The following is a 19,475-nucleotide window of genomic DNA, read 5'->3' on the forward strand; positions in this document are numbered from 1 at the left end:
CTGACAGTTGAAAATTAAATTCAAATTCTATTTTTGGTTCCCGATAATGATTTTAGAATCTTAAAACCAATTTGGTCCTGCAAATCCACTCTACTTCATCTTGGCCATGTCTTAATTTGATCATTTCTGTTGTGATGGCTCAACTACTGTTTTGTTGCGCGTCTTTTCCCACTGTGCCTGTGTAGTTTGATCTAATTAATTGTGAGCTGTGAAATTCTTCTTGCTGTTTTAATTTTCTGTTCATCTGCTGCTCCATGAGGATTTTACAGACTGAAATTTGGGATTTTTGTTAGCAGACATTTGTAGATGAAACTGATAGATTTAGCAACAAGAGAAAATTTTGTCACAAACTCCTTCAGTCTCATTGGTATCCATTTTACTTAGATTTAGTCCGAAATATACCACGGCAACCTAGGAAACTATATTGCCAGCTCATATAAACAAAAGGGCAATGTTAACATTTTATCAAAGACACAAAAACGTGATTTTTTTTTCACACCTGCAGGATTAGAGGATCTGTTAAGACGAGACATGTTTTGCTTTTACAGCAAGGATCTCCTCTTTTAAAGAACAACTTGTTCAACTTCTTATCATTTGAATTAATTAAAATCTTAACAGCATGGCATTTAAATCTGAACTTTCTTCATTTACATGAAACAAGAGGTGATATGACTCACTGTTTGAGCATCTACAATGAAACGCTTTTTTTTTTCGCAATGTGAAAAATGTGTCTAATTGCTATACATACAATTTTTCAAATAACCGATGTCACTTCAATCTAAAGCAGTTCTTTGCTAAATCATGCACACAACCCAAAGACCTCCCCCTCTCTTGCCAAACCATTGCGGTGTATCCAGAGACGATCTTACCCATAAATCAATGGGGTCCTGGACTGAAACTGGCAAACCCTACACCATTAAAGCAATAAAGAGACAGACTGACGACACCACCTACACATCAATGACAACCACATGGGCACGATGCCACCAGCAAAGACTCAGACGCACTCAAAGGCATTACTGCAATGCATCTTGAGGGCAGAACGCATTTTACCGAAGCAGCGAGGAAAATGTAATGCACTCGTCTGCAGAATGAAAGATTTCTGCATACCACTACGGAGTGTGTGCTTTTCTGATTGACGAGTTTATGCTGTACATGTTGTCCCTGACTGTTTTAACAGTTTAATTGCATTGACATTCAGCATTAAACGATTTCTATTCAGAGTCAGGGTGGGTATACAAAAACAAGATGAAAACAATTTTTTTAAAAAGGGAATTTTGGAGAGTATTGGATATGGACCTTGGAAAATACAATATATTTACTTAGTTTAAATTGTAACAAATGAAAAAAAACTCCTTGCAAAGTATTTTAATAGATATTTAACTGGAGCTAGCACTTTAATACTGAATGTGATGCAGGCAAACAACTGTAAGACTGATTCAAACATAGACAAATTAAAACCTACAGTCTGAACACACAATATGTCCAGCATTTAAACTACTGTGCTCATATTATGTATATACACATATATGTATATATAGATATGCAGAAAGGCAAAAACAATATTTTCTGCATACAAATTTTTTTAGAAATATTCCCCAATCTAGAAGTGAAGTTTAAGCAAACAAAAATCAGTCATTACTATTTAATCAAATAAAAAGATTGAACTATTTTGACAAAATGTTAGAAATTTTGCTTTTCCTAACATGATTTCTACTTATAAGGATTGATTAAAATAACTTTAAAATCTGTGCTGTTTTACACCAAGTTTGTGTCCAGTTCTAATGCATACCACAACCCTAGAGAAAATAGGAAAAGCCTTAAAATAAATCAATCTTTTATTGTGCGTGCAAAATCTCAGACTTTAATTTAATGGGACGAAAATTATGGTAAGATATGCGTATATCTAGAAAGGCATAAGAGGCAGCGTTTCAGTGTACCACTATTCCATAATGCACACGCTTTGCTCTGCAATAAAAAGTTACAGCACACGAGTCAAGTGCAACCTGTCTGATCATAAAACTGCTCCACCGGTGCAACATAAAAGTCTTCTCAAGGTTATGAAAGTCAGTGGGTGCAGTCTAACACTGCCACCTGCAGGATCCAGTGTGTCCTGCAACAACAGATTACACGTCCTTAACCCCCCATTTTACACCTTCAAGACTCGAGGCATCGCTGAGTGTGTCTGTGGGTTTTCCTCGAGCCATAACTGATTCTGTAGAAATGTCCTCATGCGCTGAAATACTGCAGTGCAAAGAAGCAGCATATTTCATGTCCAAAAGTAGACAGTGACCACCAGCAGAACGAATCTGCTCGACAGAGAAGATTCAAATGACACTGATAAAGAATGAATACACTGAAATGACACGGAAAATTCATGACCTCATAAATATAACAGCGAGCATTAAATACGGATGAACGGGCAGCCGACAACCAGCCACACAAAAAAGTAAAACAGGATGTGAGGGTTGAAAATAATAAAAAGAAAAAACAGAAAGAAAAAAAAATAAAATCACGCTTTTGGATGATGACAGATGATGACACTGCTGATGTTGCCGTTGACGGAGTATCACGGATCGCCGTGGTCTTACCAGTGTGGAAACTGCGGAGGTGTACATTGGAGTGTGTCCCGTGGACATCAACACAGGCTGTAAAACAACAGAAGGGACAGGGTAATTGTGCAGGACGTGCGGATAAGTAAAGGGAAGAACAGCGGGCACGACTTAGTTTCGCTTTACCTCATCATTTGTGAAATATGTCGAATAATTCTGAAGATTACTGAGAAACCTAGATTAAGTGTGAAGTACGCTTCGTCTAGTGAGACGATACACACCCTGAACTTTTTCACATTTTGCCTTGTCACAAACACAAACTTGAATGTAATTTAGATTTTACATAGAGTGGAACATTAATGTGAAGTAGAATTAAAATAAAACATGGCTGTTTTTTGTTTTACAAATACAGTACAGATGTAGTGCTTTTTTCCTGCAGTTACACCTGCGGCTCTTTTGCCATGTGTCTCTACAAGTTTTGTGCAATTAGAGACAAAAATATTTCTATCTACCACTGTGAAAAAATAACCCATGCTAAGTCAGATTGAATGGAAAGTATGTGTAAATTTCAATTATAAGATTAATTAAATTTAGGTCTGGACTTTGACTTGGCCACTCTAACACATCTATAAGTCTGGGTGTTTGTTTAGCATTATTGTCTTTATTTCCATAATCCCCACATATTTATCATCTCTGCTCCTGCTGTGGAAATTACCTCCACAGCATTATGCTGCCAACACCACGCTTCACATTGGGTGTGGTGGTTTTGACAGTGACATTTTCGAAAGCCATGCATCTTCTTCTATTTATCTTGTAAAGGGAAACTTGTGGCTGCAGTGTGACAAAAGGTGAAAAATAGCCGTGAAAACAGTCGCAAAGCACAAAGATACAATCAAACTGCTGACTGTATGATTGAAAAAAACACTTTATGAAACTTGCAACAATCTTCTTGCAAATGTAACTTCATTTAGAGCAGTTAGAAAAATATTACCCAACAAACATTATGTTTGATGTATTAAATCTTTAAATCTTTGATTCTTTATAAATAAATTACAAATTTGAATCATTAGCTAGAGTAGAGTCAGAATTGCGGAACACAGCACGGGGTCAGCGTTTGCTCATAAATAAGATAGTTAAGATATAAATAAAAAGCAGAATCAATTCAAACAGCACATCTGTTTATATGTATGTGAGGCTCTGCACAGCTGAAACAGCCACTCTGAAAACTTGAGTTTTACAATTAGCAGCAGTGCTGCGGCTGCTTTGCACTGGAAAGGTTTTAGCCATCAGCAGTGCTCACTGAGGTCTTAGTATTTAGACAAGCTGTGTTGATGTATTCCAGCACAACACTAATCAAGAGGAAACCGTCCCATTTTTTGTTCTTTAATTTTGCTCGCTTTTTCTCAAAATCAACCTGTCCTTTATTTAATGGGCTCATTGGAAATGTTATAGGCTTTTCTAGCTCTGCTGCAAATGAAGAGCAGCGCAATTAGGCTGTGAGATATTGCTTATTTATTATTCCTTCGCTGCAAGTTTCCTTTAAGCTGCAGAATTTCTAACACCAGAACTTGTTAATATGTCTGAGCTTTAGTTAATTTTCTGCTGCCAGCGTCGGGTGATGAGCAAGGGAAGGAGGAAGAAGGTGAGCAGGATGAATAAGGGGAGCAAAAGGCAAAAACTCATTAGAAACGTGGGGGGAAAAAAATGCCTTTTAAACTAGACTTGCCTTCTGGTAAAAAAACAACAACAAAAAACAGAAATAAAGGGGTGAGAAACACAAAGCAAAGACTAAACTACCTTTATGTTCGTCATGGCACTGTGAGGAGGAAATCCTTATGTGAAGAGTGACCACATCAGTCATGAATACCAAACATCGTCATCATCATTGTCATCATCAATCACAACACCATCATTCCCTGTGCAACATTCCTTTATAAGTTATATTAACATAAAAAGAAACCAAAACTGGAATCACAACTTCGTAAAATCATAATCTCTCGCTAAACATTTTAGAAAAAGTGATTCTAGTGGTGAAATTGTTCATTCAGAGGCCGACCTGCCTTACAATAAGGATGTGTGATGCTGTGGGTCTTTTTCTCATTCAAAAGTCCTGAGTGTCATGTTAGAGGCACTAGTGCAGGGGTCACAAACTCCAGTCCTTGAAGGCTACTGTCCTGCAACTTTTAGATGTGTCTCTGCTCAAACACACCTGGCTCAAATAAACTGCTCATTTCCAGCCTATTGCAGAGAGGAATGAATGCTGGTGAGGAAATTCAGACATTTTGGAGCAGAGGTGAATCTAAAAGTTGCAGGATGGTAGCCCTTGAGGACTGGAGTTGGTGACCCCTGCACTAGATCATCAACGCTTTAAAATACCAGAATATTTTAATTGAAAACTGGGGATCTCTGACTGAAAACTGAAAAAAATATCTTCACTGCATCATTAGGATCATCTAAATCATATGAACAAATCAACAAGAAACGGTCTACCGCATACAAAACTGACCTGAACCCCTGAAAATAGTGTTTTGAATTAATTTAAAAATTTTGCCTAAACCACATCTGGTTCACATAAGTCATTATATTGTGCACAGCATCACCACTGACTACTTTTTAAAGACTTATATTGATACCGAAGTGATTTTAAAATGTGTTTTAATTGCAAGTCTCATCAAAAAACAGGCATCTTGTTTTGACTGACTAGTAATTGGAACTCAGCCATCATTATTGTATCTTTTATGACCTTGAGTAACAGCAGCAGATTATAGCAAATACAAAGATGGACATAATTTCATAAAAAAACACAACGCTAGCTAATTTCAGAAGTAAACTTAATCTTAAATATTACACCTCAAACTCATCAGTGAAGCCTGAGTTTCAAAGAATATCCAAAGGATTTGGAGCTTTGCTTCTAAGCAGCATCCATGTGTTAATTATGTATTTTCAGTGTATTTTTCCTTTTCTGCCTCCCAGAGGATTCTCACACTTCCATAACATGATTCACACAGTTAATTTTGATCTAAATAAGTTCAAAACATTTTTTTTCCATTGCAGTGAATTCAGTTCTCCCAGAAGAGAAGAGTAGCACAAAGCTTAATAATAAATAATAGCAGTAACCTACAAATAGAAATGGATTTAGTCAGGTTTAGATAAACATTGCAAACAAGCTGACATGGTTCCCTCCCAGTGGATCTTTTTTAAGACTGCATTTTCACCTCATAACTTTCAGAGCTCCTAAGCTGCATGTATATACATAATCAAGGTAACTTCAACTGTCAAAAACACTTTTCAAAGAGGCTTTTCAATGGCCATTTTAAACAGTACAAAACAAAATTAGAGTTGGAAATTGAAACAGCCTGTCTGTCCTTTACTTCAAGGTAAAGCGGCCTCAACGGTTTAAAGCCAAGACCTCAATAATCTGCTGAAATTTGAAGTATGTACAAACACTGCTGGTGGACTGATGCACAAAATTAAACGTTCCAGGGTCACTGGTTATGTAATGATATGGAATTAACATAATTTAAGAGATCTCGCGTCCTCTGCATATATTAAACGCCTTTAGTCGTGTGACGGGACTTGACTAATGTCTTTGGGGCTTGTGGACACATTTTGGAACAGATTACAATACAGATCACTTCGGAATGAGTAGCCAACACATTCTAAAAGGTAGCTCTTTGGTAAAGTGTAATCTAATGTAGGCAACAGGATTGCATGCAATATAAAATGCCATGACAAAAAAGAGAGTACATGGTTTAATTTAGAGTCAGAAAAAGTTGGCATTTTAAAATGATTGAAACTCAAAATAAACAGTTCTTTTACTGGCACAACATATTTTTGTTGATGGTCATATTAATTTAGTTTAGTTTAAATACATTTACTCATGTAACCGAACTAAAATCTGCATCATAGACATCCCATAAAATGTTATGTACAAAATAATTTCCTGGCTCTAGTAATTAGAATTAGACAAGTAGAACAGCTACACGATTAGTTATATAAAAACTTTGAATGTTTTGCTTTACATTTTGATGCCTTTACATATTTTAATGTGACCAGTTGCTGAAACAACACAAGTGAGAGAATAACAGAGTGCATGTACAAGATTCAATTGGCATATAATTTCAAATGGACAGGGGTGTAGAGATTGAATTCAACTCTCCTGTAAAGATTTTTCACTTTAAATGAAAGATAAAAATCAATTACAACTTTTGAATCTTGAAAAGTTAAAGTGTCGTCAGATTCCATATGAATAACACACTTAAAACACAGAGATAACATATATGATGCATAAATAATAGTTGTGCAAGGACACATCCTTGTGGAACACCTGTAGACATCCTTTTAGCAAATGATTAAAGATTTCTGCTTTTAATCCTGGAGTAGCTTCTTTGTGCTGCTTGTATTAAATTGTTTTACTACATTTTGATGTGTTGCAAACTCCGTGACTAACATTATGTTATTTATACAACATAATTATTCCTTTAGTTATTCTGACTCTGTGAATCGGTGGAAAAAGACAAAGCATGAACAAAGACCTAATTTCTTGGTACATCCAGCTGATTGTCAGAAGTAAACTTTTTTGATGCAGCTCATATGCACTTGGTTTAACTTCCACAGCAAAATATTATTGTAATATATTCGTACCATAACATCTAATACTGGGGGACAATGGGTATGCAAACTTGGCTAACCATCTTTATGGTAATGATGAGACGTGTTTCAGAAAAAACAATGTATAAAAAATACATAAATATGTTTTAAATGGGGGCTGCACAGTGGCGCAGTTGGTAGATCTGTTGCATTGCAGCAAGAAGGTTCTGGGTTCGATTCCCGGCCCCGGTCTTTCTGCATGGAGTTTGCATGTTCTCCTTGTGCATGCGTGGGTTTTCTCCAGGTACTCCGGTTTCCTCCCACAGTCCAAAAACATGACTGTCAGGCTAATTGGTCTCTCCAAATTGTCCCTAAGTGTGTGTGTGTGTGTGTGCGTGTGCGTGCGTGTGCATGGTTGTGTGTCCTGTGTTGCCCTGCGACAGACTGGTGACCTGTCCAGGGTGTACCCCGCCTCTCACGGGGCACACCTGCCTATCTCCAGCCTTTGAGTTAGCTGGAGATAGGCACTAGCAGCCCTCCCGACCCCACTAACGGACAAGGGTGTAAAGAAAATGGATGCATGGATGGATGTTTTAAATGGATGTTGATTCATCATAGTATTGGTCATAAGTGAATAACTGCAGATTGTGGTTGAGCTCATTAAATTTGAACTTTTAATCAAAAGTAGTGATAGAAAAACACCACAAGCATCTGTAAGCTGATTGAACAAGTAATGATCTGAAGACACTAGAAGGCACTAATCATAATTTTTACTCTCACTTAAACAGAGTTGATTAACACATAATGGCAGATTTTAGAAGAGCAACTTAGAGGAATGAAGCCTCTCTCCCATCCCTTTAATTAAAGTATTTATCAGTTTTTGATAAATCAGACCATCCTTTTTGATGTACGAGTTGTTTGTTCTGTCCTACATTAACATTTGGATTATCTGTCACATTTTGGCCCAATCCACACAGGAAATTTTTTTTCTAAAACAGCATGTTGTTTTTTAAAACAACATGTTTCTGAAAACAACATGGGGCCATTTTCAGAAATGTTTTCATCCACGAGGAAATGGACGAAATACCAAGAACGGTCCACAACACTATTTTTACCGAGATCTCTTTCTGTCTGAGATTTCAACACAAAGATAAGAGGAAAAAGAAGTTAAACTAAATTAGGACAAAAAATATATAATATTTATTAAAGCTGCAGTATGTAACTTTTATAACATTTTTTTTTACATATTTGTAGAATCTATGACTGTGGTATGAGACAGACAGTCTGTGAAAAAAAAAAAAAAATCAAGCTTCTCTGATATTTTCCAGTTCTCCCAGTGCTCCCAGTGCCAACTAAAACAACCAATCAGAACCTGGAGGCGGGTCTTAGAGCTTGTCAATCACAATTTCGTGTGGCGATGCTCATCCCCTTCCTCTATGCACCCTCCGATACCCCTACACCTTTTTCTTGTCAGCGGATCTTGTTGTGAATGCTAAGGCTAGTTAGCTTAGCCGCCAATGATGGTGGACAAACGGTTTTTCTGCAACGGTCAGACGTGAGTACGTGAGGTTGAGTGACAGCGTCAACACCTTCCTCCTGGCTCCATCTATCTATCGTGTGTATTTTTATATATAAGCTGTAACTAAAGTTACCTTTATGAGATCAGAATGGCCCTGTTCAGGGGAGTGTGTGTGTTTCGGTGTGTGTGGGTTACCACACAAAAAGAGCAATTCATGTGAACCATGCAAATAATATCTATTAATGGTTCTGTATTCCCAGTAGCTTGTCTGATTACTGTTTTACTGTTTTTATGCAACTCCACTCCAGACCTCAGTTTTCCAGTGTTATAACACCCAGTAAGCTTCTCAGCCTCCTTAACGAGAAATCTCCATGGTTATCTCTCCTCACACCGAAGAGACGAGTGTATAATTTAAATGACAGCAAGAAATCACAATACGCCAGCCTTTCTTTGCTGCTTATTAAATGGCAGCATTTCATTTTGGCTCATCTAGGGACTTCACTTCTCTCCGCCTGTGGGAAATACGAAAGAAATGGTCCCCCATCACAGAAAAACAAAAACAGGATCTTCTCGCTCTCAATTGGTAAGAAGGTTGCTGGATAACATATGTGGACACATGAGATGCATCCTGTTTAAGTGGCCGCCGCAGCTTACACCGGTACATTTGTAGTTACAGAAAAATTGAGTTAGTGCACTTCAAGCAAGCTGCTCATGTTCCCACTGACGTCAGCTTGCTTTGCTAATGGTAGCTCTTACCATGTCCGTCTCAGTACAGACACACACCTAAGTGCATCATGAAGTCCATATTTGTGTGTGGAAGTGGTTTAGCTTCAATGTAATTTATCACATTTTATCCACACAAATAATGATGACAGCTTTGATTTGAAAAAAAATGCTGACTGGAATCACTTGTGCTCATTTCTCTAGTTTGACCACGCCTGGTTCATTTGATCATATTATCTGCCTATTGTCTGTCCTTAAGGTATCTTGTGTCCAGACGCACTTTGAGTGTGGCTATCAGATCGCCTGATGTTCATGTTCATACAGGCTCAAAGCTGATGCATGACGGCACGGCAGGCCATATTTAATTATCAAATAAGATTATTTTCCCATCAGTGCCCTTAGGTGGGCAATGTAGGACTTCAAACCAGCCAACATGTGGTGCTAAGTTAAATCAGATACTGCTTTGTGTCTGGGTGGTAGGTAAGATGAACAAAAGCATAATTTCACCCTGCTTACATCAGGATTTTCCAATGATAAAGAAATTTAGAAGGACACCAACCAACGTAACATCAACATTTTTAAACAGGATGTGTGCATTTTTGGTCTAATCAGGTATACGCATGCATTTCTGAATAAAAAAAACAAAAAAAAACTCACCGTGTCTCTAAATGTCATGTTGAGATGAATGATAATGTTGTTGAGACCATTTTCAAGTAATAAGATGGCATTACACTCTCAAAGATCAGTAAACTTTAAAAATGATAATGAACATTTTACACTGGGACTGGAAGACATTTTTAATATCCAAAATAAACAAAACAGCAGACACAACAAATCAAAGGAATTATGAAGTACCTGTAAACAGAATTGTCCTCCTAAAACAAAAGGGTAAGTTGAGACCAAAGTACCAGATTGAAGACCAATTTTGGCAGAAAGAAACGACAAATCATCCAACTGAAGATTTTTGATATCGCAATTAATTGATTTATTGTTTATTGTGACAGGCCTACCTATGGTAACTGCATAGTTTGGCTAAAATGTTACTTTTCAAGTCGTGCCTTGACAACAGGCTTTTAGTAGCCATCAATAAATTTATGGTGTTTTTTAAACTGAATATAAATCCTTAATCCCAATGAGGAATTTTCTCAACATGGAGATCTAAAGCATATGCCAGCTGTGGATTCAGATGACTCTTCTGGATGCCGTGGATGAGGCGTGTGATGACTTCACAGCTGGATGAGACACTGACTCTAAAAGTTTCTTTCCACGCTGCGTCGCCAAAGAAGATCATCTTTGCGGTGTGGGTGAGAATTTGTGGCCCAGCAGCCGCAGCCACAGTTTACTTCAAAATATCCCTCCGGAGTACACTGCTATATTGACAACATGACAAAGCAATTTGACTGTGTTATCCATACACAATGACTCAAGGACTTGTCACTCTGACGGCACTGACATGTTCATTGACACAGATATTTATTTTTCGAGGATTTTGTTTTGTTTTTCGGTGATCAATGGTGCGTTGCTGTTTGCATGAATCGTTTTGAGAAATGCACTTACTGTTTTGGCAAATGTCAAGGACGATTCGAGAAACGTCCATGGCCATGTAGACGTCTAAATGGATCTGTCCATTAATCATTTTTCATAATATAAACATCTGTGAATGCTTTGTTATCTTAGCTGTTTTAATTTTGACAGCAAAGTTGCTGCAGAAAATGTGTTCCGGATTATTGAAAGAGGAGATCAATCACTTTGTCAATGCTGCATCGAATATTAAGCATAGTTGATAAATTACTGGGATCCACAAGCAAAGAAATAATGAATTGCTCTTGAAACGTACTGCATTTGCAAATTGTAGTCCATTGCACTGCATATTGCAACCTATCCATCCACAATGTCTGTAAGTAAACGTGTGCATTCAATACCTTGACAGGAGAGATATGCGTGTGTGGCGTGTAGCCGTGTATGGCCTCCATGGCAGCGAGGTTCTTGTCACTCATGTGAAGCATCTCTGCACTTTTCCCTGGAGCCAGATGTGCTGGGCTGTGCTCCAAGGGGGGCGTCTCCTCATCCTGGTACCTGTACTTCTGCAAGACGACACACACACAAACAAGGAGGCACAGACAAGATTATCCAACTAAACAGACCTCAGGTCCTGGGGTAGTGATTTAATCAGTTAATGTGATCAAAATCATCAGAAATTGAGATTTATTTATAGGAAATGCAACTCTGAAATAGAAAAGTAAATTCGGCTGACGACCAGAGCAGTATTCCTGTCAGATTGCCTCCGTTAACCAAATGTTGGCAGTCTATAAGCACAGCTTGTGCATCGCATAACATGTGTGACGCCTACAAGTGAAAAGTGGAGACATAATAGGAACAAAGGCCTCGAAAGCGTTCTGGCATTTTACTTTGAATAGTTATCGTCCCCCACAGCCACATGGAGCTACTAGAGCATTGATTCATGAGTGCTTTATGAGGTAGCAGTTCATGCAGCTTCTTCGTGGCAACCTCACTCCCCTACCAATATCCCACACCTGGGCAACCTGCCAGCAGCCCACTGTTTCAGCCACACATGGTAGGCTTCATCCTAGGCGCGATGACACAGAATCTGCACACTGCGATTTCCATCACAAACACACGAGAAGGTGGGCAGCGCAGTCACAGTGGAGATCTGTCACACTGTTCGGTGCCTCGAAGCCCGTATTCAACAAATCCGCACGCGCAACCTCCAAAGCCCCCAGGATCACAATGCTCTACTGTGCTGCACTGCAGATGTGAAGCGGCGCTCTCTAAAAAAGATAAATCCTCAGAAATACATTTTGGTTCGTTGGCTATTCCTGACAATTTCCCACCTCACTCTTTTTATTTTATTTTAGTTTTTTATTTTTATTTTGGGAAGGGTGGGGGGGCAAAGCAGACAGGGAGAAGGAGGTGCATCACTGAGGCCTGTCTAAGACGAGCTGCCTAGCAACCAGAGCAGAGCAGAGATTGCAGTGCCACAGTTGGGGCTGGCAGCATCGGTCCTCGATCACATTACACTGAGACAGCAAGAAAGTGAGGGAGAGAAACAGATAAAGATAGAAGAGAAAGCAAATGAGGTATGGGTAAAATGAAAAAGTGAGACCATCAGCACCGCCACAAAGTGGGGGAGGGGGAAATCAAGATGGAGTAGGACAAATAAAAAGGAGTAATTGTTGAATGCACCGCTCTTTAGAATAACAAGCTTTTTCTGCACAGGCAGTTTTTGCCATATTAATGCAAACACTGTATTATATAGCCAAATATCCCTCACTCCCATTTTTTGCCCCCAGCTCTAACACTAACTGATTACGATTTTAAATTATAAAAAAATAAAACCTTGCAGAATTTGGTAGCATTATTAATGTTTATGGTCAAAACAGCGCCCACAGCTCCCCTGATCTCCCTTTCCTGCATCACCAACATCCATGGTGCCACTCTGCCTTCTGTCCTGCTGGTGGGGGATGTGACTTTCAGTTCATGGAGCAGGATAGAAGTGCCCTTCTGGAGAGGCATGTGGGAAGCTTTTGAGGTTAGAAACAGGACTCACAGACATGGAAATTGGATAAGAGGCACTGAAATAAATGAGCTTTATATTGTTGTATAATGTGAAGTGGTAGCAGTTTTTTAAAAATGTTGACTAAAAGGTAACTGATTGAATAAATAATAAATCTGAGTGAAGGGTTTGCTTTTCGTTTTGCAGGTGGCCTGAGCGCGTGAGCTTCAGCTCTGTTGTAGAGATAGACAAAAATACATGTAATGGTGAAAAATGTTTTCTTTTTGTTCGTGCATCAACTAATGTTACCACTGCAGTACAGCCAGAGTCTAAAGGAAGTTAGAAAAGCAGCCATTTAAATCTCGAAGAATTTTAGTTCAATCCTGTTGAGTACAAGTAGAAATTAGTGGCTAATGTTTTCATTGTGCATTGTCCCTGACAAGATAAATATCTGTCTATTTATCTAAACGAAATCGAAACTTCTCCATGAAATCAACTAATATGGCTTTTTGATGTTTTTGTAGCCCTTGTGGGGTTTTTTTCCTCACACTGATCAGTGAGGAAGGAGGGCAGATAGAAAAGAGGAAGGATAATCAGCAAAAGTCCTGATTTCAAGAGTTAAAACTCTAAACTAGATATCCAATAAACTTAGCTGCTAAAAGTTCAGTAAGATTTAGCTCACAAGAATAAAACTAAGTCAGGCCAAATAAATTAAAATATGCTCTAAAAATTTTTCAGCGTTATTCTATTTCCCTATAAACTATGACATGCTTCCCTGCCTTGCTGAAGAAATAAATCCCCACAGCATGACGCTGCCAACACTATGTTTCACAGTGGGGATCAGGGTAAAGTGCAGTGTTTTGCTTCCACCACACAGTTTTTTTTGCAGGTTCCCTAAAAACATTTGATTTAATAATTTGCACCTCACTTTGCGTTGATCCATCACATAAGATTCCAACAATATAAACTGAAGTTTATTATAAATTTCAAAAAGTGGGACTATAAAGATGGTATTTCCTAAGAATCTAAGCAGTAGAGATTAATCCGTTTACATTTGCTTTCAAAATAAACGCATTTCTTATTTGAGCAGTTTTACATGGGCTTGTTTGAAGCATACTTTGTGGAGGATATATGTTAGCTAATGTGTTTAAAATTCACCAAGATCTAAAATATGTTGGAATATAAAATCATCAGTGTTCGCTTCCTTGCGCTCACCTATTTTATCAGTGGCCCAGGCTTTAGAAATAGGTCTTCTATCATCTGAGCAGCAGAAACTAATCTCCCTGTACATAAAATATGTAGGCCAGAACACCTGCTGGATGCCAGTTAAGAAAGCTTCACACCGCCCCACTCTAAGGTATATAAACCAGCCACAAATTAAGTTTATGGCTTTCGATCTTTAAAGTTAAAACATGCGGAGAACGACAGCCACTTTTAAAGAGCCGTTTGTCTGTCATGGTTATCTGAATTTCTTCCCCCCCACAACAGTCCATCAAAAATACAAACCTTCTCAGTTTATTTTCGCTCACAAGTGTCTTTGCAAGTGCTAAACCTCTAACACAGCTTTCATCTCATTTACAGTATCGCGATTGCTGCTGCCAGCCGACACCTACCAGTGAAACTGTTTATTTCATGTATATGTAGCAATCAGAAGATTCAGATATCCTGCCAAATGTTACCTTCAGGCGTTTACTCCAGGGCATCTCAGCACAGCACTCTGACAAGTGTTCACGTCCTTTACGGTGCGCGCTTCAACAACAGACTTAACATTCACCATGGGGCAGAGTGCCTAGAGCTGCAGGCATCAGGATGCTAGTGTGTGAATCCAGACAACCTAAATAAAAACGGGGAACTATAGCAAAGGAGAGCTTCTTTATTTCCCCCACGGAGAAGCTCTAGATTCACCATCTTCACACAAATATAACTCGTCTATTGGGTGGAGTCATTAATCTCATTGCAGTGCAAAACGGAAGCTCCTGTTTGAGTAGTTTTTCCAGCATTCTTCATACTATAATGAAGAAATTAAAGTTGCATTCACTGATAGCATAAATGGTTTCCAAGTAAAGGTGATTTAAATTGGATAAAGAGTAAAGAATACTGCAGTCACATCAAGTAACGTGGAAAAATCTCAGTTGTGTCTTTGTAGGGTTAAATTGTAAGTTGTAAGTGGTTCGGATAGGTAAGTAACTTCTATTAAATATTTTTTTTCCATATTTGTTAAAATCGTCACTATGTTCTTACAGCAGAATATGAGACAGATAATCTGTGAAAAAGTCTAGCTGCCCTGCCTCCTTTCTGTGGTCCTGCTGCCATCTCCAGAAATATGCTGCTCAGTCAGAAATAACCAGCCAGAGTCAAGAAAAAGGTCTTAGCACTGTCAATCATGCTGATGTACGCATTGCTCGGCGCAAGCAGCAACTACAACCTCAAGATTGCCTTTTTGCTTCAGCCGGAGAAGAAACTTAATGTTACAAGAAAACTGTATATCCGCTATCGTCAGTGGAAATGCTAACTAGCCTGCCAATTCAGTTGGCTCCTCTGTGGAGAAGGAGCTGTAAAGAACCAGGGAGCAAGGGATGTAGCAGCAAATACACTAGTGTGATTGACAGTGCTAATGCCCTCCTCCTGGCTCTGATTGGTTGTTCCGAGTTTAGCATTTCTGCAGGTGGCAGTAGGATCACATGGAGGAGACACAGATTTTTCACAGATTATCTGTCTTATATATAGTCTGGACATAGTGACAGTTTCACTAAACACAAAACAGTTTTACACAATACAATATATTTTATTACATGGTAATTTATGTTCTTCTTACTGCAATGATTTTCTGATCATGCTTTTTGTGAATAAGAAATTCACACAAATAATAATCCCCGAATGCCATTTCGGAGCATTTATAGCTTATACCACAATATTTAAAAAGTGATAATTGGACATTTGCTAAAGTAAGTGGGGTCTATAGTGTGACTATCTTTCCATCTATCAGATCTTAACTGCAAGCTTTGCTTCATTAACCAAAGAATGGTTCTCTTCACATCAACCTGAGTGAATGAAAGGACTCAGTTCAGGTTAGACCTCAGGCAAAGCTCCGTAACCGTGAATCCATCCCATCCCCCCCTCTGTCCGCTGAAGCATGTGCACACCATTTTTATGCCGAGTGCATGCATTCTGACGTTTGTAGCACTCACAGTGAGGGATTGTTAGTGTTAATCCCCACCAGTTGTCCGCAAACATATTCAAGCCGGTGGACATCGTTTTACCTCATCTGATGAGGTTCATGGAAATTAACATGCAGTCAAAGGAGCAAATGATCATAAGGTTTGCTCTTAAAATTAGCCTTTTAAGCACAGTGGGGTAATGGCTTGGACTAAGTGGTTAAACAGCAGCTTTGTATTAGATTCCTAGGTAACAAAGAGGCAAATCTAAATTTTCCTTTAAGTTGATTCAGGTCAATTGAAATACAACAGAAAAAGTTGAATAACGGCTCCTTTTGTTGCTAATCTTATGATTAAAATTGATGTTTTCCCTTCACTGGCACTTGTCCATTTTCTCTTGTTGTCGAAAATGCTGTATTAAAGGCTTATTTGTGTATTTTGCTGTTTAAGAATATTTGAAACCCGATGGGCAAGTAACTGTGACTCTGTTTGGACTTCAATGAAGCTCAAAATTGCTTACATTTTACAGCTTGCTGATGCATGTCTGTGTACCAAATGCTTAGTGAGGTGTATCGCTGAAACATAATGATCTTTTTCTGACAACACAATTAATTCAGTTTATTCTGTATTAACTTCCAGCCCACCACTGGTTTCTATAAAGCTTTTACTGGTAGTTTTTAAAACAGGTATTCCATGTTACAACATCACTGTGATATTTATAGAAGATTGTGTCAGGAGTGTAATACAGACCGATGCAAAAATTTTTTACTTTGGTCTCTAAATGTGTTGCACATTATGTCACCACTCTCAAAATAAACTGTTCTGACAAAATATACAAGTTAAGGTCAACAAAGCATGAAGATGGGAGTTTTATCATTCGATGTAGATATTTTTGGAATTTTAAGCTTTTTTGTTGGACAATTAAAAAATAAATTTAAAAAGTTAGCTTGTATGATTGTTTTTTAATTAAAGTAAATGTAAAATGTACTTATAATCAGCTTTTGACACCTTTAGTCAGCAGCCTATATAATGATTCCTAAACTATGGATTTAAAATATGAGCTTTATCTCAATAATAGCTAAGTATTTTCATAAATTGCAGCCATGTTTCTTAATGTTGTCAAATCTCATGTATTTTTGTCTGAAGTGTGAGACACTCTCTTCTCATTCATCTTTGTTCTGATGACTGCTTGTGTCATGTTTATAAAATATGATAGATTATGATCCCTGATCCAATCAAAATAACTTCAAGGGATCTCCTGCCGGTAAAGATATTTTGTTGGAAAAAACATGACCGCAGGCAATAAGTAGAGTATGACACATTGCTTTAAATCAACGGTTGCTAAAACGGGTATGAATTGGTTCATTTTGTTGAACACTAACTTTTAAAAAACACAAAATTTTGTGCCGTCATGTTTATTGATTACTGCAAGTGGACCAGCTTTTTATGAATCATTTTTCAACCGTTATCTAAACATGCTTGTCCTTGCAGGATGGGGACGGTGGAGGGGGGTGGTGTCGCCTATCTCAAGCAGTGATTGGGCGAGAGGCGGGGCACACCCTGGACAGGACGCCATTTCATCACAGGGCAAGATGTCATTTTCATTAGACTCTAATGTGCGAGATCTAATTGGTTTAATTTAAAACATCGTATCAATAATTATTTAATCTATTGATACATCATGCATAACATAAAATATGCACAACTCTCCGTTAGTTTCCACACCTCATCTACATGATGTTCCCAACATAGTGAAATAGCAAAATTTTTCTTTCCTAGCAAGAACAGGAGAGACCCGACAATGCCCAGAGGTGGAGGAAGGGAATGGCTGCATTTCAATTCAGTTTATTTGTATAACGGTGTTACGCTTTGCACCACGCAGCAAGAGGAAACTCTGGTCACGTCAGCACTCCCTCTGCCATCTTAATTAAATAAAATAAAAATACTTTTGTGACTATGTTGTGATAGTATATTATAAGGCAGATAATCAGTAGCATAGCACAGACCAAAGTGGAGTGAGCAGCATGTACATGAGAATGATTGACAGTGCTAAGACCCTTCTCCTGGCTCTGGTTGTTTCTGACCAAGCTGTGTATTTCTGCAGATGGCAGTAGGACCACATGGAAGAGATAGAGGAGCTTGATTTAGTTTTTTTCCACAGATTATCTTTCTCTTAATACTCTCATGACAGTTTTAACAAAAACATGAAAGAATCAAAGCAACACTCCAGTTATGTTTTAGACTTTATAAAATTATATAAAACTCAGACTTGATTTCAGATAATATCTCTCATTTTCTCTCTCTCTCACTCATTCTCTTCTATCTATATTTACAATTTAAGATTGTATGATACTGTATGTGCGCCTCTGGATTTATCAGCGCCAAACTGTTAGAAGCGCAAATAATTGTCATCTTAGCTAAAACTTTCATGTTTTAAATTTGTGGCAGCTGTGTTAAGTTTGATCTTCATTAAATCTCGTGGAATGTTTTTCTGGCTTGCAAGGGCGAACTGCAAGTAACATTTTATTGTCAGTGTACTAGTACTACTTGAACATTTGCTTGCTTCAGGCACATCATTTTCCTGTAAAGGCACACACACAAAACAGAACAAGGTTCCAAGGCAGATGTGAGCTTCAATGTTTCTGTATCAGTTGATTACGAGTTAAATAAATAAAATGAACAAATAAAATAGGTCAAAAACATAGTGAGAAAAAAAAAACAAAAAACATTTTGCATACAGTGAAGACCAGACAACACAGCGAAGCAAAGTCCTTCCTTTTTCGTTTTGTGCATCGTCTGATTGGCTGCCCGGAAGTGAGTGGCAGCAGATCATTTTCATATCTGTTTCCCAGTAAAGATATCACTGAATCAATTCCCCCAATGAGATAATTATCGATCCAGAAACCGAGACGAAGGCGCCCTGGTCCCCGAGTTGTAAATCATTCATCACATGAACACTCTGTTCCCATCAAAACTCGATCCTGTGTCTATTGCTCCGTCTCCCAGGGCCCTGCACTGTGAGCGCGCCGCTGAATCATCGCCTGAAGACAAACTCCAGTGAGGCCAGCTGTTTTTGATTAAATGCTGCGAGGCCGCTGATGAGCGTTAAGCAGAAAAAGCACATTAAAGCACTGATGAATGCTAGCAAAAAAAAAAAGAAAAGAAAGAAGCAAAAACCTTCCTTAATTAAAGCGTAAAATCAGAATTTGTGCCAGGTTTTGTTTAAGAACAAGAGGTTATGCAAATATATTCCTTGGACCATCATCCTTGGGAAAGTTCTCCTATGGAAGAAGTTTTGCAAATACAGTCCTCTTGAGAATAATAAAAGCAAGAGCATAAAACATAAAATATTGATAGCTGCAGCCCATAGAGGAGCGTTCCAACACATTGTTGTACATTGCAGCAATATACTGTACATCTCC

General features: G+C 38.3%; 1 protein-coding gene across 4 annotated transcripts in view; it reads right to left on the minus strand.

The window, feature by feature from the left end:
* dlg4a (discs, large homolog 4a (Drosophila)) overlaps nt 1–19,475 on the minus strand; it is an 88,895-nt gene that overhangs the window by 29,744 nt on the left and 39,676 nt on the right. For 3 of the 4 annotated variants that reach the window (XM_008427766.2, XM_008427764.2, XM_008427762.2), the window contains exons 2-3: nt 11,307–11,468; nt 2,592–2,648 (exon numbers count right to left, since the gene is read on the minus strand). In XM_008427766.2, coding sequence (XP_008425988.1) covers nt 2,592–2,648; nt 11,307–11,468 — 219 coding nt within the window. The remainder of the gene's footprint in view (nt 1–2,591; nt 2,649–11,306; nt 11,469–19,475) is intronic. The other variant, XM_008427763.2, reaches the window with a different exon arrangement.

The sequence above is a fragment of the Poecilia reticulata genome, linkage group LG14 (genome assembly GCF_000633615.1).
Source record: "Poecilia reticulata strain Guanapo linkage group LG14, Guppy_female_1.0+MT, whole genome shotgun sequence".
NCBI lineage: Eukaryota > Metazoa > Chordata > Actinopteri > Cyprinodontiformes > Poeciliidae > Poecilia > Poecilia reticulata.